The sequence below is a fragment of the Chrysemys picta genome, chromosome 2 (assembly GCF_011386835.1).
Source record: "Chrysemys picta bellii isolate R12L10 chromosome 2, ASM1138683v2, whole genome shotgun sequence".
Classification (NCBI taxonomy): Eukaryota; Metazoa; Chordata; order Testudines; family Emydidae; genus Chrysemys; species Chrysemys picta.
In genome coordinates this window covers 170,305,223-170,328,630 of record NC_088792.1, presented here as the reverse complement: position 1 = coordinate 170,328,630, position 23,408 = coordinate 170,305,223, and the positions used below count along the sequence as shown (strand labels likewise).

The window sequence follows — 23,408 nt, the reverse complement described above, 5'->3', positions numbered from 1 at the left end:
GTTCAAAGGGTTCATAGTAGAGCCAAGCATCTGGTTCGTTTCTTTTTCCATTTATTCCCAACTCAGTCATTCCAAAGGGTTTCCTTTGCAGTCAGAAAGGTTAGAAATGTTTTGGGGTTTTTTAATTAAAATTTAAATTCTGCAGAAACTGATGAGGTAGCAGAGCAGTATTAAGACAGTGTGCCACCTCTTACCGGCTCAATGTTTGTTCTGAAACAGCTTAGGTAGTTATTCCACTGCATGCTTCAATGGTACCATTTTTCTTCCATAATTTGTCTGAAGGGATTTGGTTACCTATTTATGGAAAGACTAAGTGGACATGACTGTCTTTCTGTTTGCAGCTGTATTCCTGTACATCTTAAGGTCGTGATATTATGATAAGAATGTGGACCCTGGTTTGTGCTGGAAGGCAGAACCCCACAAATAAGATTTTGCTAGATTTGTAGATTCGTAGATTTTAAGGCCAGCAAATGTCATTATAATCATCTAATCTGACCTCCTGCATAACACCAGTCACAGAATCTTACCCAGTAATTTCTGCATCAAGCCCAGAATTTCTGTTTGAGCTTTTAGAAAGATATAAAGTCTTGACTGCAAGTGACGGAGAATCCACCATGTCGTAGATAAGTGTTTCCAATGGTTCTACAGGTCATCAAAATATTAAATGAGGGTAATATGAAACAGGTTTTATAAATATGCATTTTAAAACAGAAAAAATGCTTTTTGTAGAAACTGAAGACTGACTTTTAGCCTCTGTGAAGTGCTCCCAACTGAATAAGAGATGCTAGTAAAGACATTTTAAAAGAAAAAGAGACAAGAAGAAAAACAGACTACTGCACTTAACTGAACAAGTACACTACAGAATCCACATGGTGGAGGAGTCAGCAGCTGTGGTTGACAAAATCTTTCTAACTGAATATCCCAAATGAGCAACAGTGAATCAACTCAGACCTCCAGTCATGTTTGCTTACTCAAGTATGCATCAGCAGTGTCACCACAAAAATATAAGAATCCTACTATTCAACTCAATTGTACTGAGATGGTTAGATTATTTGTATGAAGCAGTATGAAAAGGAGGCTTGGATTAATTTTTTGAAGTGACTCTAGTGAGAACTGCAGAAAGAAAGAATGGAACTCCAGAAAACATGATCCTCTCCAAACAATGTGCCTCCTCACATTTCTAGAGGAACTACCCATCAGGGCAACCAGAAAGTTCAGTCTCTATCCCAGTTTTGTTCTTGGCCTCTCTATAAAGATAGCCTCTGAGCAGAGCCAGCGCTATGCAATTGCCAGTGCCACAAGCCACTTGGGGGAGATGGCTATTCGCTTTTTATTATGTGTTGTGTGGGAGGGGGCCCCAAAATATTCCTGATTAGGGCCCCAATGGGCTAGTACTGGCACTGCCAATAAGGTCGCCAATTAGTGCCAACTGTGAGACAAATTTGTGATGAGGAATTGGTTACATATCACCAAACTCACTTCATATAGGCCAAACAACTATCAGGTAGTAAATTTTATTTAAATTCTTAACCGTGATTTTATTTTATTTGTATTCAAGTAGCATAGTGTAAAAAAATAAAAAAGGCTCCAGTCAGATTCAGGCCGCTATTGCACTAGGCACTGTACAAACGTGCAGGAAAGTCCTGGTCTATGGAGTTTACAAGCTAAACCAAAAAAGCTAACCTTTTTGTGGCTGCATTCTGTCAAAAGATCATGTGAACATCTGCACAACATTCCTTAACTCCTGCTTTGTATTTATCTATTCAACCTCTTTTACTGATGTTCTGGACTAAATTCAGTTCTTAATTACATCTGTGTAAAACTCCATTAACTGTAGTGGAGATACTCAGAATTTATACAGGTATAATTTCACTGGTGTTATATCAGGGATGAATTTGACCCACTGACACTTGTTTAAACTTACTAAAGAAAGGGGTTAATTTCACTGTTTGTATCTTTGATTCTTTTTTCTTTCTCACCCTCAGGTAACATTGATTTACTACCTACAAAGATTTACTATGCTTTTTTCAAGTTATATTGACATACAGTGGTTCTGTTATCCTACAATAGCTGCCAAATCTTGTATTTTCGAGTCAAAGGTATAGTATTACAAGGGCAGTTTCTCATCACACCCATTTGCTGAAACATTTTCATATTTTGGCCTCCCCGTGTTTATATGCTAGAGCAGTAGCTGAACCCAAAAGTCCAGAAAAAATGTGTGTGCTGTCAACCCAAAATGGCACTTTTTCTCTTTTTACTCACCTAAAGGGGAAAAAAAATAAAAATTGTTGCAGGTCAAATGAAACATTTCACTTCCAGTGAAACCACCAAAAAAAGTCGTTTCAAAATGAAAAGTCAAAATGTTTCATTTAGAAAATTTCCCAGAAAAAAAATCCATTTTTTTTGTCCGAACTTCTTACTGAATTCTACCTGAACTCATGAACAGTTTCAGTTGACCCAAAACTGCATTTTTCAATTAATAAAATATTTGCCAAAAAATGTCACCTAGCTCTATTACAAACAAAAAAAGTTCAAGTATTAGTACATTCAAAATACAAACACAACTCATCTAAACACTGATAAGGCAGTGACAAAGCCAAAGAAATGCACAATTCACACCAAAATGTAGGAAATAACACCTTCATTGTATAGACACTATGGGGCCTATTGTAATAGTAGTGGAAGACATCTGTATGGCTATTTTAAGGTTTTATACTGCCACCTATCACCACAGTATTGAGTGCTTTCCAAGGCTATGTACACACTACAGCTTACGTTGGTATAAATTATGTCTCTCGGGGGTGTGAATAAGCCACCCACCTACGCAAGTTACACCGACCTAAGAGCCGGGGTGGACAGCGCTATGTCGGCAGGAGAGTTTTTCCCGCCAACATAGCTACCATCGCTTGCAGGGGATGGAATAATTAAGTCAGTGGTAGAGTTCTCTCCCATTGGCTTAGAGCATCTGTACTAGCAGCACCACAGACGTGCAGCTGCGCCACTGTAGTGTAGCCATAGCCCAAGTTACATGGATTAGCAGCACTGCAGCAAAGTCTCTAACAGACTTCATGGAATCTTTGTCTGTACTCTCTTTTTAAGGTATAAGGTTTGGAGTAAGGTTGGTGGTGGGTTGGTTTGGCAGGGATTAAATGTGGTGTTGTTGCGGGCAGGTAGAAGAGGTATTAATGTGAGCATCGTTCTTGTTATGGTGTAAAAGTTTTGCCAAAGAGGAAGGTTTTTTTAGTATCTTCTAAAGACAGACTTTTAGATTCAGCTATTCTGGCATCTTTTTAGTGGCAGTGGTTGCATCGCTGGAGAACGTGATATACAGTTGGGTAACAGCATGTTGTTAGCTGCAGGTCTTGTCCAAGACCTTAGAGCAAGTCAGTGTCAGAGCTGAAGTTAGAACTCAGGAGTTCCTGATTGACTTTCAGCCTCAAGTACACTGCGGTATCTAAGATAACAGTTATTTTATATTCTAAGAATAGGGAAATGCTGCACTGTGTTAGACACCGGTGGCCACTGTAAATTGTCGTGGTATCATCTGACTTTCGAATTGGGGCACAGATGAAGTTCAGTTAGCTCACTTGCTTGCATGCACGTGTATGATCACCACCAAGTGGCTATTAACAAATTCCAAATGGCCACAACAGCTGCCAGGCTTTGGGCAGCTCCCCCTGTACATTACATGCGAAACATTTAATGGGATAATGTTCATATAACCATAACCGTCAGCTTATATTGACAAAAATAGGACAAAACTTGACCCCAGTGGGTAGGGGAGATAAGAGGGTCTGGAGGGGTACTGGAGGGTTCTGGGTCCAGGAAAGTTTGGCTAGAAGGGTGCTTGAGTAGCAAGGAATGGTGGGAACTTTATTAAGTATGTTTGCTGTGTGCCTGGGACTGCTGGTGGGTGGATGAGGACTGCAGCATATGGGGCACCTAGGCGCATGGGAGGGTGCTTGATGGGGGCTGACAGGAGGAATGAGAGAGACCAAGATCAGTACTGGGCCATTCCTCTGATGGTGCAGATTCTGGTGTTGCCACTGCCATGGCTACCTACTTCACCTCCATCTTCTCCTGGCTGTGATCCAGCTGTGGGAGCAGCCAGAGAAAAGGCAGAGAGCTGCTTGCTCAGTAGGTGTCACTCCAGCTTCACACAGTGGGAAGGCATAATTCCAGGCGAATGGCTGTTGATTTTCTGAAGTTCGTCTGGATGTGATAGAACCAGATGTGTAACTGTTAGAGCTGGGTGGGAAATAGTGTTCCCGTGCCATGAGAGTTTACAAGATTTTGAAATCTCTTCCTGTCCTGAACTGGGGCGACAAGTTGAAATCTCAAACATTTTTGCAAACCAAGAATCTGAAAAAAAAAAAAAAAAATCAGATTGGATGAATCAAAACAGTTTTATTTCAATTTGTTTTGATTTTGACCTTTTTAAAAAAATTTAATCTTTTCTTTAGTATACATTAACTAAAATTTTAAACAAAAATTTCATTTTGAACTGGAAAACAAACTTTTCATTTTGAAAATGTTGGCCTTGTTTCAACCGTTTCTAAACTTTTTTTTTTTTTTTTTCAAAAAAATTTATAGTGGAAGATTCGTTGAAACCAATCTTTTCCCATGAATAGATTAACAAATCAGCATTGTCCAGTGAAAAAAACAACCGTCACACAAGATGCATGACATGTTGCAGCCTCCTCTTGCTGTCTCACTTTTTTCTTTTTTGCACAATAGATTTAGGGCTTGACAGAATTTATTTTAAAGATTCTTCATGATATTAAGGTACAAAAGTAGAAGGTGATCAAACGGCTTTTTAAAAATCAAAATATCGATGATCCTGGCCCACTGTGTGATATATACGTATATAAAATGAACAGCAAAATATGATGGTGTTTGACCACAAGATGGCATCGTTACAATACAAGAGGCATAGAGGGAAAGATATTTGATTGCTTTAAAAAACACTATATGGTAATAAGACTTGATCTATCTGAAGCAACCAGCCATATCCTGAGGTCCTTACTTCATTTTTACTCAGTACTGATCAGGTCAATGGGAGGTTGCCAAAATAAGGACATCAGGATTTGGCTCCACAATGGCAAAGGAATAAGGAGTAATGATCCGTAGGCACATTTACAAAAATACTGCAGCGGAGTGAATAAAACAAAACCTGATGTTTGTGGATGAAATAAATACTCTAAAACCATTTAAATGCAAAATTATTTTAAATGTGTATTCGTTACTGAATTTTTAAGGCTCTGAAATACATTAATACACGGATGTGTAGGAAATTATTTTTTTAAATGCACAGGAAAAATGCACACTGACAACCACATTTTCAAAACAAGCCCTCTAATTTTGCATGAATGATTCTGCAGGCAGAGTCATTGCTACGTGCAAATGATAGACTCCATATCTGAAAACAGGATATATGTGTGCAAATGAAAGGTCAATGCCATTTGTAGCTGCAGAGTTGATCACTGGCATGCACCAGTGATTGTGTATAACTTAGAGATCAGTTTAGGTCCTTTGAAAATGTTGCCCTAAGTGTTAAACGGTCCCTGTTTTCACTGCCTAAAACCAACATCTCACTCTCTGTTATGAGCATAGTTTCTTTAGCCTGGAATGAAAGTCTGTAGCTTTTGTATTAGAAATTCTCCACTCCCCACTTGCTAAACCTAGAGCAGTGGTTTTCAAACTTTTTTTCTGGTGACCCAGTTGATGCCCGAGACCCAATGGAGCTGGGAATGAGGGGTTTGGGGTGCAGGAGGGGTCTCTGGGTTTGGGGGCTCTCAGGGCTGGGGCATGGGCTTACCTCGGGTGACTCCCGGTCAGCGGCGCAGCTGGGGTGCAGAGGCAGGCTTCCTGCCTATCCTGGCACCACGGACCGTGCTGCACCCCCCACCCAAAGTAGCCAGCAGCAGGTCCAGCTCCTAGGTGGAGGCGCACAAGCGGCTCCGTGTGGCTCTCACCTGCAGGCACCGCCTCCCCCCCGCCCCCCGCCCCAGGTCCTATTGTCCGGGAATGAGTACTAGTCAAACCGTGGGGCGAGGTTTTTATAATATATATTTTCTTTGTTTTAAAACAGCTCCCTAGTTTGCTTTTTGCTGCCCAGGAAAGGGACTCAAAGACAAAGGACACTATTGAGATCAGGATCATATCCCCCCAATTGTACCACGTATTACTTGGCATTAATACCCTAGAAACAAGCCTTTGAAAGTGGCATGAGCAGGCCAGAGCTGGGATGCAACAGGACATCTGAACACCCTTTGGAGGAGGAATCTACTGGCTGATCCACAAGAAATCAGAGCTTCCTGAGCCCCATCATGAAGCTCACAGTCACTGGGGAACCTCCCCATCCCTGCGATGCCAACCTGCCTTAATTATCCATAATTAAGCCAATTTTCCACGTAATTATGAAATTACCAATTCAGGCTTAAATCTATTAATTTTGAAAGCACACACGTATCACATATATATGATCTGGTCACTCACCATCACTTGGGTCCAACGAACACAGCAAATAGCACTGTGGCTGAGGAGGCATTTTTCTCCACTGGCCCGTGGCACACAAGCAGACTGTACAGTGAGGATCTGATAGGAGGAAAGCTGCTGTGATTTTGAATGGGTTGGGGTGCTGCCCAAACCACAGGCTGGGTGTTATGCTCTAACTGCCCCATGTGGACCCTGCTGGACTGGCCAAGGCAAATAAGGGCCCTATGCAGCATAGAAGGGCATCTTTCCTAGAGCCAATCCTCCCTTTTTCCCTGTTTGGGGGTGGGTGTGAGAGGATCATAAGTGCAATGAGAGGAGAGCCCAGGGGGCCCAGTTCTCCTGCCTTTGGCCATAGACAGAGCGGGGAGGGGAGGAGGGAGACGTCTCAATTTGTGTGGGGAGAATGGAGGGATGAGGAGGAGAGGGGGTGAGAGAGAGGTCCAGGCAACCTCTAATTCCTTCCTAAGCTTTTTCATAAACATCCCTAAAAATCTCAGAGCAAAGTTGGCATTTCTGCCACCCGTATGGCAGGAGATGTGCCTACAGGATCAGACGGCTCTTGGGAAAGTGGCCCTTCCATGCTTTAATAGTGTCTTCAAAGGGTCCTTAGGCCCCTAGTGCTCCTATAGAAGCAACTCAACATTGTTTTGGCCCAGATTTGGTTTTGATTCTGCACATGTTTGCTGAGGGTGGCTTGCGGCTTTAGAAAGTAATGGGAGATAGAATCTGTTTTGACAAAGGGCAAAAGTTTGCAAGAATGCTGTCAGACATCTGGAGACCATGATAAGCTGTTTAAAATAAATAATAATTAATAATTGTGATAAAATTGCAAGAGTTAATAACACTGAAAATGTCCTAAGAAGGCAGGTAGAAGAGCAGGGATGGTGCAGCAAGCACACGTTCCTTCTGTACAGGGAGCTGTGGGTGGGATTGTGCCTCTCAGGCTCCACCCCACCACAAATGTTGGTCAGGCAGGGGTGAAAGTGGGCCGGTACGGCATACCGGTAACAAGCCAGTACCGGCCCATATGCAGCCAACTTTAAAGTGCTGCCCCTGTCGGCGGCCCTGCCAGTAGGGACCCTACTGGCACGGACGTCGACCAAGGGGGAGGGGCAAAAGGGGCAGGGACATTAAAGCGCTGCCGCAGCAGTGCTTTAACATCATTGCCCCTTTTAGCCCCCTTCCCCCGTCCCCAGCTGCCGACAGCGGGGGAGTAAAAGGGGCAGCTGCCCCAGGGCCAGCAATTTAAAAGGGCCCGGGGCTCCCGAGCCCTTTAAAATCGCCACTGGAGCCCCGGCCGGAACAGGCCAGGCAGCGCAGATGGGTTGGCTGGGGGAGGCTGACCCCCATCCCCACCTCTTCTGCCCAACGCCCCGCCCCTTTCGCCCGAGGCCCCCGCCCCTTCCGGGGGCCCAGAGTCATGCCCCTGTACCGGTAAGAATTTAATATTACTTTCACCCCTGCTATCAGGCACAATCTACCCCAACTACTTCTTTATTATTATTTATCTCCAAGGACATGGGAGGTGATTACAGACCAGTGAGGAGTCAACATCCCTCCTCCAGTGAACCACAATTTAAGTTAGAGGGGAAGGAAGGGAGGTCTGGTGATTAAGGTATGGTAATTTTGCCACTGATTTCCTGTGTGACTTTCTGTGCCTCAGCTCATCATCTATAAAATGGAGAACATTGTTTCTTTTTCCCATGTTCTTTCCGTCATGCCAATTTATAATGCAAGTTAGTCAGGGCAAGAATTATCTCTTACTGTGTTGTTGCCCCTTCATATGACACCAGTGTCCCATTCTCACACCATCTCCCTCTAGCTGGCAGCACGTGTCTGGGCCCTTGCAGGTCAGCTTCACAGTGGAGGAAAAATCAGTGACACAGACACTGGGTATGTTGTAAGTGTAACTTGTTTTATTTATACATATACACCAGTCCAGGAACAAAGGTGGTCAAACAGCATGCAGGCAGTCCCTTGTTTCCTGAAACTCAGCTCAACACTAATGCCTGGTTCCCAGACAGCAACTCTGCCTCAAGGATTGATTCCAATCAGAGATCAAGACAGAGAGCCAACTCCCTGCTGCTTTCACAACTCCTATCCCTCTCCAAGGGCCACTGCCTCTGCACAGAACCTTGCATAATAAAAATTAACAACTAAATAGACTGATCATTTACTTACACACTAAGAAACTTGGAAGTCTACATGTAACAGTGCCACCTTGTAACACCAGCCTCAACAATGTGTTTGTATAGTGCCTAAAACAATGACGCCATGGTCTCAGCTGACACCACTAGTTGTTATGGTAATACCCCAATAAATAATAATAAACATACAATTAATTTTAAATATTAACTATATTAATATGGACTCTGAGAAGAGTGTGATAACATGTGAACTTGAATAATGGGATCTGCTCAATAACTGTATTGTACTTATGTCTCACGCCAAATGAGCACCTTTGTCTTTTGACATATGCTGAATCAGATGCTCTAAGCTCCCTGGAACTGGTGACCCAAATCCAGTTTTCCCTCAGTCCTTACTCAGGCAAACCAACTCATGACTTCAATGAGAGTTTTCAATGCGTAATAACTGACTAAGGACTTCCGGATTTGGCCCATTCATCATCGGCGATCCCTCGAGGTTGAGGATGATCTCTTTCACAGGTTTTATTTTTCATGGGTCCTTTGGTGACTGAGGAGTCCGATCCTTGAGCCATAGGCTCATTGGCAGACATTGCAGCTGGTGTTGGAAGACAGGGTTGGGCCGCGATCACTGCGTGATTTATCTTTCCTTTCTTCTCTGGCCTTTTTCTGCGACCAGGGCAAGGAGATTTTTCTCAAAAGTGGACGTTTCCTCTCTGACAAGTCTTTGCCAATCATCTCTATCCTGGGCTGCTGTCTCCCAGTGTGTGCTGTCGATGTCACATCTCTTGATGTTATCTTGAGGGTGTCTTTAAAGCGTTTCTTTTGGCCTCCACGTTTCCTTTCTCCTTTGGTGTGTTGGACGTACACCAGTTGTTTTGGCATGCGCACACAGTACCCACTCCACCTCAGCTGGTGCTGGATAATCAGGGCATCAACACTGAAGATGTTGGCCTCTATGAGGACACTGAATCATAAAATATCAGGATTGGAAGGGCCCTCAGGAGGTCATCTAGTCCAACCTCCTGCTCAAAGCATGACCAATTCCCAACTAAATCATCCCAGCCAGGGCTTTGTCAAGCCTGACCTTAAAAACCTCTAAGGAAGGAGATTCCACCACCTCCCTAGGTCCCTAGGTAACCCATTCCAGTGCTTCAACACCCTCCTAGTAAAATTTTTTTTCCTAATATCCAACCTAACCCTCCCCCACTGCAACTTGAGACCATTACTCCCTGTTCTGTCATCTGGTAATGCTGAGATCAGTCTAGATCCATCCTCTTTGGAACCCCCTTTCAGGACATGAAAGCAACTATCAAATCCACCCTCATTCTTCTCTTCTGCAGACTAAACAATCCCAGTTCCTTCAGCCTCTCCTCATAAGTCATGTGCTCCAGCCCACTAATCATTTTTGTTGCCCTCCGCTGGACTCTTTCCAATTTTTCCACATCCTTCTTGTAGTGTGGGACCCAAAACTGGACACAGTACTCCAGATGAGGCCTCACCAATGTTGTATAGAGGGAAATGATCACATCCCTCGATCTGCTGGCAATGCCCCTACTTATGTAGCCCAAAATGCCATTAGCCTTCTTGGCAACAAGGGCACACTGTTGACTCATATCCAGCTTCTCGTCCACTGTAACCCCAGGTCCTTTTCTGCAGAACTGATGCCTAGCTATTCGGTCCCTAGTCTGTAGTAGTGCATGGGATTCTTCCGTCCTAAATGCAGGACTCTGCACTTGTCCTTGTTCATCAGGTTTCTTTTGGCCCAATCCTCTAATTTGTCTAGATTCCTCTGTATCTTATCCCTACCCACCAGCGTATCTACCACTCCTCCCGTTTAGTGTCATCTGCAGACTTGCTGAGAGTGCAGTCCACGCCATCCTCCAGATCATTCAGGAAGATATTGAACAAAACCGGCCCCAGGATCAACCCTTGGGGCACTCTGCTTGATACCGGCTGCCAACTAGACATGGAGCCATTGATCACTACCCATTGAGCCTGACAATCTAGCCAGCTTTCTATCCACCTTATAGTCCATTCATCCGGCCCATACTGACATTAGTGCGATGATCCTCCCACTTTATATAGAGGATCTTCCGAAGAAAGTGCTGGTGCTGGCGTTCAAGGTTTTTCAGGTGTTTTCTATAGGTCACCCAAGTCTCAGAGCCGTAGAGGAGAGTTGGGATTACCACCACTTTATAAACTAAAAGTCTAATATGTGTTCTGATGTTGTGATTGTTGAACACCTGGTGAGACATTCTGCCAAAGGCAAGGCTGGCGCAGTGGATTCTGTACTGAATCTTGACATCTATGTCTGCCCTCTGTGAGAGATGACTGCCAAGATAGGCAAAGTATTCTACATTTTCCATGCCAGAACTAAAGTAATATCGGCAACAATAACCGAACTCCAGTATGCAAATGATTATGCTGTAGTTGCACACTCAAAGGAGGATCTACAAACAGCCCTTAATTGCTTCTCTGAAGCTTACAGAAGCCTAGGGCGAACACTGAACATCAGCAAAACCAATGTTCTCCACCAGCCAGTCCCTGGTCAATCATCAGACCCAGCAAGGAAGATCTACATTTGGCCCATTATCTTTAAAAGAAATCTAGCTTTAGATGAGCTGTATATGAGTTGAACAACTGCCCTCAACTTTCCAAAATGAAAATATATGCAATTTTACATCCAAAAAACAAAAGGAAAGAAGATGGCACGAACCTACCATTTGTAAATGATGCAGGGGCAGACTGCTTGTAACAGGAGACATGGTATGAAACTAATGGTGAAAATGCTATGAGGGTCTATTTAATTAGGCCGTTTATATGCTACACTACCATCATGTGAACCAATAATTAAGATGTTGATGATCTGTCAGAGGCAGACGTCAAGGCAGTGCTGCTGAAGATGGCACCTGGAAAAGCAGCAGGTCCGGATAAAGTCACAGAGGAAATTATCAAAGCCTAGAGAGAGGTTGGTGTATGCTGGCTCATCTGAGTCAAGTGTGAAGACTGGAAAGAGAAGGAAATCCCAAGAGAATGGAGAATGGAGAAAATACATGATTTTTTGAAGTACTGAGGAATTAAGCTGCTGTCCCATTCCATGAAACTGTTAATTGATAGATAATTGAATTCACCAAATAGTGGAACCTATTTTAGGAAAGGAGCTGTTTGGATTTAGAAAAGGACAACCGACAGTACGTTCATTGCTAGACAGATGGTAAAAAAAGAAGCTGGAGTGAAATGTCAAGCTTTCCTCAATTTGGAGAATTGACATTTTACAAGGTACTTAGGTAACTGCTAGTGCCTCTGTTACAATTCTATGAGGTACTGGAGGACCTTGTCCAGATGGTTTGATGATGGTTCCATGATAAATGTGGGGATGCCCTACGGTGAAATGTAGGGTTTCAAGGTAAAGGTTGGGGTCCACCAGGGATCAGCGCTTAGTCCATTATTATTCATAATTGTGCTGGACTTCATAAGTAAGCAAATCCTAATGAAAGGTACTATGAAGTTGATCTGTGCACTAGGGCTGATAGTGAGGAAGATTTGGTCCAGGCGACTGATGCCTCGAACAGGGAACTAATAAACTATGGCCTCAAAAAGAAAACTAAAGTCATATGGGAGACTAGTGCAAAACCAAGACAGATTAATATCAACATCAAAGGCCAGCACCTAAATCAGGTTTCTGAGTTTAAGTACCTTGGGGGCTTGCTAGCTGCAAAAGCAGAAATTGACAAACAACTGCAAGTAAGGCTGCTGAGCACAGGGGAAGTCTGGTGCAAGGTAAGTAGAGTGATGGAAGATAAACTGATGCCCAGACTACTTAAGGGACAACTATACAAAACTATGATATGACCAGCTCTTCTGTATGGCTCAACAACATGGTCAACCAAAGAGGCACTTGAGACAACCAGAAGCCATTGAAATTAGATGTTTGAGAGCAGTGAGAGAGTGACTGTACTGGACCATGCAGAATGATGTCATCAGGAGTGAGACAAGGTTTGCAGTATCCTTTAGATGGTACAAGAGAGGAGGCTCAGATGGTATGGACAGATGAAGGAAATCTTATTAGGGAGGCATTTGAGACTAGAGTTCACGGATGGAAAACAAGGGGATGGCCAAGAAAATGGTGATAGACTGTGTAAAGGAGGACAGAGTGAACATGGAATGAGTATTAAACTGTCAGCCAGAAAAAAGACTGATCCAGTGACCCAACCCCAGCTAGCTGGGAAAAGGGAAGATGAGGAAGATCTTTAAGAGGCTTACTGGTCTTTCTGGAGGTGTTTGTGTATGCTGTGGTTCAAATCTGTGGAAGCTGATTGTCTTTCCAGGGCTGCACATGAATGTCTGCTATGACTGGAGAGACAATTATCACTTACATGCCTGTGTGTGTCATGACTTCCCCAAATGTTTTAGACCTATGATTGAGTGAAATACCTAATAGCTAATTAGAATGTTACAAATACACAGGTACAGATGAAACAACTAGGGGCTTTAGTGACAGAAACATTCCACTGGAAGTAGTAATGATCTAAGTAGTATCTGACAGTCTGAGCCATACAAACAGGAGATACAGGGATGGGGGAGGGGCGAAGAGTGAGAGATGAGGGATATGATAGGATGTGTATCATCTACATAGAAGCAAGGTCCGAACTGAATGAACTATTCTGAATGAAAAAGATATGTGAAGAGAAGAGGGCCAAAAACATAGCCTTGAGGTATTCCCTGGTGGAGAGGACATAAAGTAAAAATGACTGTGTGGTTTCAGGAATGAGCTAGAAATGGACAATATAAATTAAACCACAGGATTTTTTTCTCCATCAAATCTCTTCTCAGTCCCATCACATCTCACACCTTTACACTCCACACCTTCAAAGTTATCATGCTGCTGGTTTAAAAACTAGACAGTGGATTCCTTTGCAGGTGGTCAGTGCAGCTATTCGTTTGGTCAGAGGTGTTTCAGTCATTTTTGTTACTGAAGTGTTAATATACCCTTAACAACTATACTTCCCCCATCCTTCCAACCCTGCTGTCTGCTCAAATGCTTCTCTAAGCAGAAACTTTGCCTCCATAGCTCAGTCAATATAATATTCATTATTTGTACCACCATTTATGTTTTCCTAGGTGTCAAATGACCTCTCTCCTCTTTCAAATATGTCTTTAAAACCCACTTCTTTATCTTAGCCTGCCAGTGCTGTCTCCTCTCTCTTCCCACTTTTGCATTTACCTTTTTTATTTGTAATTCTCTCAATTAGATACCATTGGCCCAGAGAACCATGTTTTTTTTCATACTTGTAAAGTTCTATGCACACATCAAGCACTCCATAAATAAATACTAACCAGCAATAGTTTTTGGCATTGCTATCATAAAGGTAGCAGTTAAATAAATATCTCAATAATTGGGATACTATTTGAAGACAGAAAAATTGCTTGTTGTAAAATTATACATTTGGTATTCTCAAACTTTAGAAAATCACCTAATAATTTTGTTTAAATTCCTATGAGGTGGGGAGAGGGGAGCTATGAATTAATTGAACAGTTCTTGAAATACTCATTGTGACATTAATGAATGCAATTATACTAATATCAGGAAAGATAAAATATGACACTAATTTAGCACTAGTAGGTTGACGTTTCAAAACTGGTTTATAATTTGAAACTTGCTATGAGTCATTTCCTCTAATATGAAGAATGCCATATTAGCTTCTATTTCATTACTACAGCTCAGGGAAGTGACTGCTCCCAACCAAAACAGAATTCAACAAGAACTGGTTTTGTAAATAAACAGCATTAATCACTCATGGTACATACAAATCAGATGATGTGAAAGCCAGAGGCAATCCTTCCAAAAAAAAATTAAAGCTTTTTTGGGGGGAAAGGAAGGAGTTTCCTTAAATCAAAACTAATAGTGCACTAGCTGATAAACATGGGATTCTATGGCAAGAGTCTGGCAATCGTAATTTAAAATTTGTATAAATTCAAATAATTTAAAAATCAGCGGTGAAACCCTTATGTTTTTACCATGTTCTCACGTGGATACAAATCCCACTGAATTGAATGAGTTCTGCCTGAGTAAAAGTTTGAGGACTCAACCTCAGGTTTTCAAATAGTATTAGTATTATACTGACTCAATGCTTCATTTTTCACACCCTTTGATACTGACAATTTCTGCCCAAATTCAGATAGACAAGGTGGATGAGGTAATATTATTTATTGGACTAGCTTCTGGTTGTATGTAAAGATCAGAGGGCTATAGATGGTGAGACCACTGAGGATGTTTTGTTTCTTGCATTTGCTCAGGAAGTAGATGTCAGTTAAGTTTTGCTTCTTTCTTCTTCATGTTGCGGCATTTCCATGGTAATTATAAGGTTCATTATCTCCATTATTGTATGCAGTAGTAGTGTAGCCATGTTGGACCAAGGAAACACAGAGATCAGGTGTGTGAGATAATATATTTTATTGGACCATAAAAGACATTACCTCATTCACCTTGTCTTTGCAATATGCTGGGAGCTACACGGCTATAACACTGCATAAAAATTCACAGCTGACAGCGTACTACGGAAGTACTGTCACTAAGCCACAATTCCTCTGTCATATAGAGAGAAAGCTTGTTTCCTTATGGGCTACTGAGACTAGGAGTTCAGAGAGGCAGGGGTCTAGCCTGGTCTCCATAGCCCAGATCCTCAAAGGTATTCAGGCACCTACTGATTTCAATGGGAGTTGGGCACCCAAATACCTGTGGGGATGTGAGCCTCTCTTAGGATTTCCAGCCTTCTAGGCATGTCCTGGAATCGAATATTAATCTTTAATTGAAGATTATGTCATGTGATGAAACCTCCAGGAATACCTCCAAGGAAAATTGGCAACCCTAGCCTCTCTCAGTTTAGCAGGAACTTGAAGTGCAGATGGGTCGGTTTGATTACTGATCCATAAGCCTACACAAAAGCCCCATTTAAGCACTAAGATTTCATAGTAACCACCACTGTGCTAGGCGCTGTACGTCCAAACAGAAAACCCTGTGGCCAGCTTCGAAGGGGTTTACAGTCCAGTTTTAAACATCGGGTGACTGGGGGGGGTCACAAAAGGGTCGAAAGAGCGGGACACTCCCAGGGCCCCAGCCACGGCTGTGCACGGCGCTGTGCGCGCAAGCAGAAGGCAGTCCAGGACCCAGGGGGCAGGTGACATATAGGGAGGGGCCATTACTAGGCCCCTTAAGCGGGGACCGTGAGGCGGCCGAACCACGGCCCTGATTGACAGGCAGGCAGCCGGCTCCGTCCCGCCGCACCTCGGCGCTCCCACTGCCGGCGGGGAGCGGCTTGGGGGAGGGGCTGCTCCTGCGCACAAGGTCCCCCCGGCCCTTCCCACCGCTTTGCCAGCCTCCGCCCAGGGAGAGGCTGCGTGACGTCACGCGCAGTCACGCGGGCGCTGGACGGAAGCGGAAGCGGAGCGGGGTCCCGGTGGCGTTTTGGACACGGAAGTAGCGCGGGGTCCGGGCAGTGGGTTCCGCAGCGGGGACCAGCTCCAGAGACCGGACACAGCGCGATAGCGGCGTCCCCCACCATGGCCGCGACAGCCAACCTGCAGGTGGAGACAGGCGGAGCCGGGGCCCCGCCCAGAGCGTCCTGCTGCGGGGGGGGAGGGGGTGTCTGGGGTGGTGTTTAGGGTGGGGGAGGGGAAGCGAGGGTGGTGTCTGAGGTGGGGGGAGAGGAAGCGGGGGGCGGGGTCTGGGGTGGGGGAGAGGGGGTGGCTGTCGGGGGGGTCCGGCCCCTGGGTGCTGGAGCTTCCATAGTGCGTCCCTCAAATGCCCGGGGCTTCTGTCGTGTATCTTGAGGTTTGTCTCGAGTCGGATGAAAAGCGTGGGGTTTACTTTAAACCGTGTCGCTTCACTCGCTTTTCCCAACCTCTCATCAATCCCTTAGTTAGAAGGGGCAATTTACACTTGGTAGGTGGCCAGGGCGATCTTCATCCAGCCAACATATGTTAAAGCATCTCTTGTCCTGTCTACATTAAGACTTTAAAATACCTTTGTTTGTTTGTTTTTTAAAATGCACCCTCTGTCAGAGTTTAAACAAATTGTCAAAAGCAGTTATAATATGTCTGCTCTGGTTGGGGGTTTATCCCTGTGTCCATTTCCCATTAGTGTCCTGGTTCAGTGGCTACGTACACTGACGTTCAGTGTCATCTCTTACCATACTCCCAGGGTAGCACATGGGTTTATTTACCTCCTCACTTTTCAATTAAGTCTTAAGTTGTTTCTCATAACTTGTAGAAGCATATATCCCATATGCTACCATATATTTGAGGTTGGAGTAGGAGAGATCTGTAATTGTTAATATCCCCTCTGCTCTGTTGGCTGCACAGTCACTTTTTTTTATTTTATTTTTGCACTATGCTTCCTTTTTCCTTGTCTTCTCACAAAAGTAGTACTGGTATTGTTAAAGTGGTAACAAACACACTCATAACTGCTTTCATGCTAGATCAGTTATAAAGGTGGTTTTGGTTTAAAAAAAATCACACCTGTAACTGAAATAGTTACACTGTGACAAAACTGGCTGCAAATCAGGCCCTAGGTTCTTCCCTCCCCGACCTCCACACACTTTTTTTTTTCCTGATTCACTATTATTTGTATTATCATAGCACTTAAGAGAATATTTTGTAGAAGCCTTCCTTGCCACAATGAAATTGATGTTCTGGACTCTCTAGCAGTCTAACATGATGTTTCTGTATTATTTTCCTGTGTTTATAAAAGGGGAGGCATAGGCCTCTTGTCAGAGTTTCAGGCTAATTTAAGTGGGTTTCAGAAGTGGCCAGTGAAGTGTGTAGATTTTTGTTTGTTTGGTAGGAGCAGGACAGGAGCGTAACACAACCTCCTCTCTGGCTGGGGATCTGTTTTAACAGATGGTCTTTTCACATACCCTCCCAGAATGGAAAATTTTGCTCGTCGTTTTAATAAGACAAAGATTCAAAATTTTTCTCACACCTGGTGGCTCACCATTTAAAAGGTCTCCCTTTTGAAACAAGCTCCTTCTAGTTTAATCTACCTGAAACCAAAAGGTCCTTTGCTCCAGTGCCATTGAGTCAAAACCAAGCCAAACAATAAAGATACTGTACTACTTCTCTTCTGATCCCTATTGGTGCTGCTGCTGTGTATCCGCTTTGTTTTGTCTGATATGTTAGAGAGAGCCCAAATCCTGACATGGATGTATTCACAAGAGACCAAGGACAAGTGCATACTGTATTTGAAACTGCTAGAAACAGCCTTGTTGCTGAGTTTCCGTGATCACATTGTTAGTACAGTTAGCAGAAGAAATAACTGTGTATGAGAGAACTGAATATAGTAACATTTACTATATAGGTGTATAGTTACTCCTAAGTAAATTGTTAGCGGTTAAGGTCAATTTTTATATTGATGTGAGCCAAATAAAATCAAATTCTAAATACTTAGTTAGAAATGTAAAATCATCCAATAATCTGTTCCCCTTCTTCATGCACAAATATAATGATAGCTGTTAGGTAATCTGGAAAGGACAAAAAAAATGCCCTTTTATACAACTTTCTAATGTTTGAAGGCCACTTCCTCCTTGTTTGTTAGGAATTCAGTCCTTGTTTGCCCTTTTTTCCTGGAAGACGCTCTTGAGATACTAAGGATATGAAACTGGATTAATTGAGGCGTAATTACTGTCATTCAGACTGTTTACAACTTTTTGAGGTTTTTGTACTGAAAGAGCTTCCAGTCTACAACTGAGTCCTCCAAGATAGACTTCCAGCAAATTTCTTACTGGGGGAGATATTCAAAAGCAAATCTCCCCCTTTGTTTCTGAAGTAAAAAACACAAATAGGGAAGAAAAGTAAAAAGTGCCTGAAAAGTTTTTCATGCATAAAGAATGGCACAAAGCCATACTTCTTTCCCACTTCACATAACCTTTTTATAAGAGGTGAGAATCACATTCAGAATCCTTGAAATACAGAATTGTTGCTACTAAAGAGTTATGTTTACTTGAACTCTAAACTTCTGGTTATAAATATTTGGCACTGCTACATTACATCTTTTTTCCCCAGAGCTAATCTCAAATCATAATGCAGATTTTATCAGTTATTTGTATTGCAGTGGCTCAATCGTGTTGGAGCCTCACTAAAGATTTTTAGTAACAGTTGACTTTGATAGTATATCCTGAGAAATTTTTAAGCTATGAAGATAAAATTAAATTTGAGAATGGTGTGGATTCTCCATACATCTTTTCAATTAACATAAGAGATCTCTAATAAAAATTTGGAAGCGCTGGATTCTGCCTGTCACTTCTAGTTTATGTACTACAGATATATATATTGAAGGTACACTGTTGACTTACTCTATATGAGTACAACACTCAGCACAAAGGGGTTCTGACCTAATTACCCTCTAGGTGCTACTGCAATATAAAGACTAATAAAAATACTTCTAAATTGACTGATTTCAAGTTGTATGCAGTGTTGTTGTAGCCATGTTGGTTTCAAGTTAGCTGTAGAAGTACTGTAGACAGATACGGATTGTTGCCTAGTGCAAAAATATTTTTGACTGCTAATATCTGTTCAGATGAAGGCCTGAATTTGCAGTTTGTTGCTGTATCTACAATTCTCTATTAGATTATTTTTTCAGCTGATTTAAAAATAAGGTGCTTTTTTTATTTTCACAACTTTTGTATTTTAATATGTTGGAAAGAATTAGGACGTCTTGTACTAGGGCACCTTAGTAGAATAGATTTTAAACTCCTTCTGTATTCTGCCAAACTACATTAAAAGTAAATAACATCCTGATCCTGAAAAGACTTATGCACATTCTTAGCTTTGCTACTGTGAATAGTCCAGTTAACTTTAATAGGGACTACTCACCGTACATATAGATAAGCACATAAGTCTTTGCAGGCAAAGGGCCTACAAGTTGCACCAGTAAGCTCTTACAGCCAAATTCTCCAAACGCTTAAATGTGAGTTAGTTTTTATTCAAGCAGGTAGTGACATTGATATTAATGGGATGACTTGTATGAATAAAGTTTACTCATGCATGTTTGTAGAATCCAGCCCTCCTTAACTTTGACATTTCTTTGGTAAGGTTGTATGTGCAACCTTGATTCTGCTCCTTATGAACATACTATTATATGCACACAGTATTTCTCAAATTATATTTTATAATTTTAAGTATGTATGTATGGCATCTTATATAAATGACTCATGGAGTGCATTTCTGTGAAAGATCTACAAGGAAGTGAGATGGGTGGAGTCCTCCATCATTGACTGCTCACCTAGCAAGAGGCATTTTACTTAGCTGTAGACAGTACTGTGAATATGTAATAAACTGTCTTGCAACACATGCACAAGGGAAGCAGAGTTATGGTAGCGCATGCAACTTCAGCTTTGGCATTTCATTACTTAAGAGCTTACCTGTGTAACTATAACATTAATTTAATAGACTTTTTAATTGATTTTTGCTCTTTAAACAGGAAAAGATCTAGATCCCACTAGAATGCCTCCTAACTCATGCACCTTAAAAAGTTCACAGGAGAGTCCTTCTCCTGGATCCTCAGGAGTTGCACTCTTTCCTTTTTAGTGTGTCACTGTCACATACAGTGCAAACTCTGCAAAGTGTACATTAAATTGATGAATGGCTTGGTACACCCTTAATAGCTTAAGAGAAGAGCTTTGTCACAATCTCAGCACGTGCCGGCTTACTATTGCTTCTAATGTTGCTTTTAAAGTGTTTAACTGCAAAATCTTGAATTGTGTTCATGTGAAGTATGACTTTACAGAACACTGAAAAGTTCTTAAAGTAAGAACTATTCTTGTCAGATTTCTTCTTTCTACCCCAGCTATGTCAGCATTAGAGCATTTTAAAAGGTTGCATTCATTCTTAATAAAAGGAAATGATTTTCATGTTTTGAGACAAGTGAATTGTTTTAGCTCAGACTAAAAAAATAGGAATGTACTCCAATCAGATCTTAATATCAGGTTCTTAGATCAAACTTCCTCAAGCAGCAGGCAGTTGAAAACTGATTTAGAGTAGAAATGCTTCAGTGCCTTTAACTCTGTGTCACTACTGTTCCACCTAGAATATATTGTTTAAATAAATTGGCATAACGTTTTGTTTCATTTGGTGGTTTCATTTTGCGTGTGGGGGGGTATTTTTTTAATCACTTTTGTAATATATCCAGACTTGGGAACTCGGGTCACTTGGCTCTGTGTCCCCACTGATCTCAGCCAGCTCTCACACAAAGCTTTGTGTCCTTGATATTTTCCAAGTCCACTCTGCATTCAGTCCTTCTCCCTGAGATGCCCAACAGCAGTTGCTCCAACTTAAGGCCCTGGTTCTAAAGTGAGCAATAAGTGCATGGAGGAGTCCTATGTGGAACTTCTTACATGAGCATGGCCTAAGTTACTACAATTTGTATTTTAAATGCGAACATTTGTTTGGCATACAAAAGAAAACAGCACAGAATAAAACAATAAATATCAGCTAAAACTCATTTAGACTTACCATTACAGAAAGCATAATTCTACTTAGTCACATGATATAGTTAAGCAAAATAAAAATCTTGGTAAGACCTGTATCACCCAGCTGCTGCCAGGAGCCTTGATTTTTTTTTTTTTCTCCTTAATATATTTTCTTTCATTTGGTAATGGAAGAGTAGACTCAATTCAATGCACGATAGTTTTATTCAATCTGCAGTAGAACTGTTTTTTGGTATTATATATAAATTTAACATTTCTACTAATAATTGTACCTCTGGTATTATTTTGGGTTAGTTACTTTTTCTGGGGTTTACAAGAAGATTGGTTGCATATTATCAGTGAAGATGAGCATGAGTTCCTTTGCTGAATGTGACTATCAGGTGGTCATATGTATTCAGTGAGTTTTATTTCAATACTTCTAGAAATAGGTCTCATTACCACAAAATGAAAAGAGATCCTGTTTCCTGGCAGATTAGTTATATAATATTCACAATTTAATAATATTTTAGCAATTTTTAATTATTCTATATTCAGGACTGTACAAGGACAGTCCCAATGAATTTATAATCAATTACCTTCAACTTTTTTGCATAGTATTGTAAAGGTGAGGCATCAACTTTCAGTGCAACAGCTTAAATGATCACTCTGATGTTGCAGTACTCTTGCATAATAGTTGTCATTTTAATCACATCACTTTTTTTTTTTTTTTTTTTTTTGCTTTACAGAAAGCAATAGATCTCGCTAGCAAGGCAGCGCAAGAAGACAAAGCAGGAAACTATGAGGAAGCACTCCGCTTGTACCAACATGCTGTGCAGTATTTTCTCCATGTAGTTAAATGTAAGACTTGGTATATTAGCTAGCTATTTGCTGCAATTTTTTAAAAGCTAAATTATATAAAATTATAGCCGTCTACCTGATAGAACCAAAATGCAAAATATTCACCATGTTAAGCATCAATAAGTATTTTGTTTAAAGATACTAAATCTCTCAAACAGTCAAATGAGAGTTGCCAGCTATACTTTTTATTTAAGGGCACATATTATGTCTCTTCCTCTTCCACCATGTACATGCTCGCCAATTGCTCCAATCTTGTAAATAGTCCACTTTGTTGCTATTTAGAAAGGAATCCTGCTACAAATGCAAGATTTCTTCAGAAAGTTCCAAGATGGCTGCAGTGTAGGGGGGACCAGTGGAGGGAGGGAAGGGTTAAGTATTTCCTTTTTTATGTAGGGAAAGTCAGGTGGTATCTGGAAAGCCAATCTTTGTGTAGTGACCGCACAGAAGTTACTGTCTCTTCTTGCTGGTGAAACAATTTCTCTATCAAATTCAAGCTGCTTATGCTTATCTTAAAGTTCTGCACAAATGAACGTGTGTAGCAGGGGTAGGCAACCTATGGCACGCGTGCCGAAGGCGGCACGCAAGCTGATTTTCAGTGGCACTCACACTGCCCGGGTCCTGGCCACCGGTCCGGGGAGCTCTGCATTTTAATTTAATTTTAAATCATAGAATCATAGACTATCAGGGTTGGAAGGGACCTCAGGAGGTCATCTAGTCCAACCCCCTGCTCAAAGCAGGACCAATGAAGAAATGAAGCTTCTTAAACATTTTAAAAACCTTATTTACTTTACATACAACAATAGTTTAGTTATATATTATAGACTTACAGAAAGAGACCTTCTAAAAACGTTAAAATGTATTACTGGCACGCGAAACCTTAAATTAGAGTGAATAAATGAAGACTCGGCACACAACTTCTGAAAGGTTGCCGACCCCTGATGTGTAGTTTAGGCCGATATTTATGCTCTCATTTTTCTTCTACTAATACCTTGTCTACAGTTCCCTTTACATCCTTCCTTCACTGTTGTCTTCATGCTTCCTTCTCTGTTGCTTCTTATTCCTGAATTCTTGCCTTTGTCTTTGATGTGCAAGGAAATGCCTTAAGTTAAATTCCACCTTAAAATGTGTTATTTTCTGCCAAGTCTACCAATGCAAACTAACTCACGTTAGATGTACTATTACATATACAATAATTTTAAAATCTAAAATAATTTCCCTTTGATCATTCAGGGCAGTTTGTGTGTGGGTTTTGTTTCTTTGGTGTCTGTCTATAAATTATGCTCTGTGGGGCAAGAGAATGTGTCTTCTGCAATGCTGGGCACGCTTTTGGGAATTAAAATATAGAGTAAAGTGTGCATGCCTCTTGTTGTGTAGCCTGAAATGCTTTTTAATAGATTAAAGACCAGGAGGACAATAATAACTATTAATGTGCCATCTAAGGTTG

At 41.7% G+C, this 23,408-nt stretch overlaps 1 protein-coding gene and 1 long non-coding RNA gene across 2 annotated transcripts in view; one reads left to right on the top strand and one right to left on the bottom strand.

Moving 5' to 3' along the window:
• LOC135981608 (uncharacterized) overlaps positions 1-23,408 on the bottom strand; it is a 278,320-nt gene that overhangs the window by 241,395 nt on the left and 13,517 nt on the right. The window lies entirely within an intron of this gene.
• Positions 15,993-23,408, top strand: part of VPS4B (vacuolar protein sorting 4 homolog B) — a 40,579-nt gene continuing 33,163 nt past the window's right edge. Inside the window, exons 1-2 of the mRNA XM_005300857.3 lie at positions 15,993-16,229; positions 21,853-21,964. Coding sequence (XP_005300914.1) covers positions 16,206-16,229; positions 21,853-21,964 — 136 coding nt within the window. The 5' untranslated portion in view covers positions 15,993-16,205. The remainder of the gene's footprint in view (positions 16,230-21,852; positions 21,965-23,408) is intronic.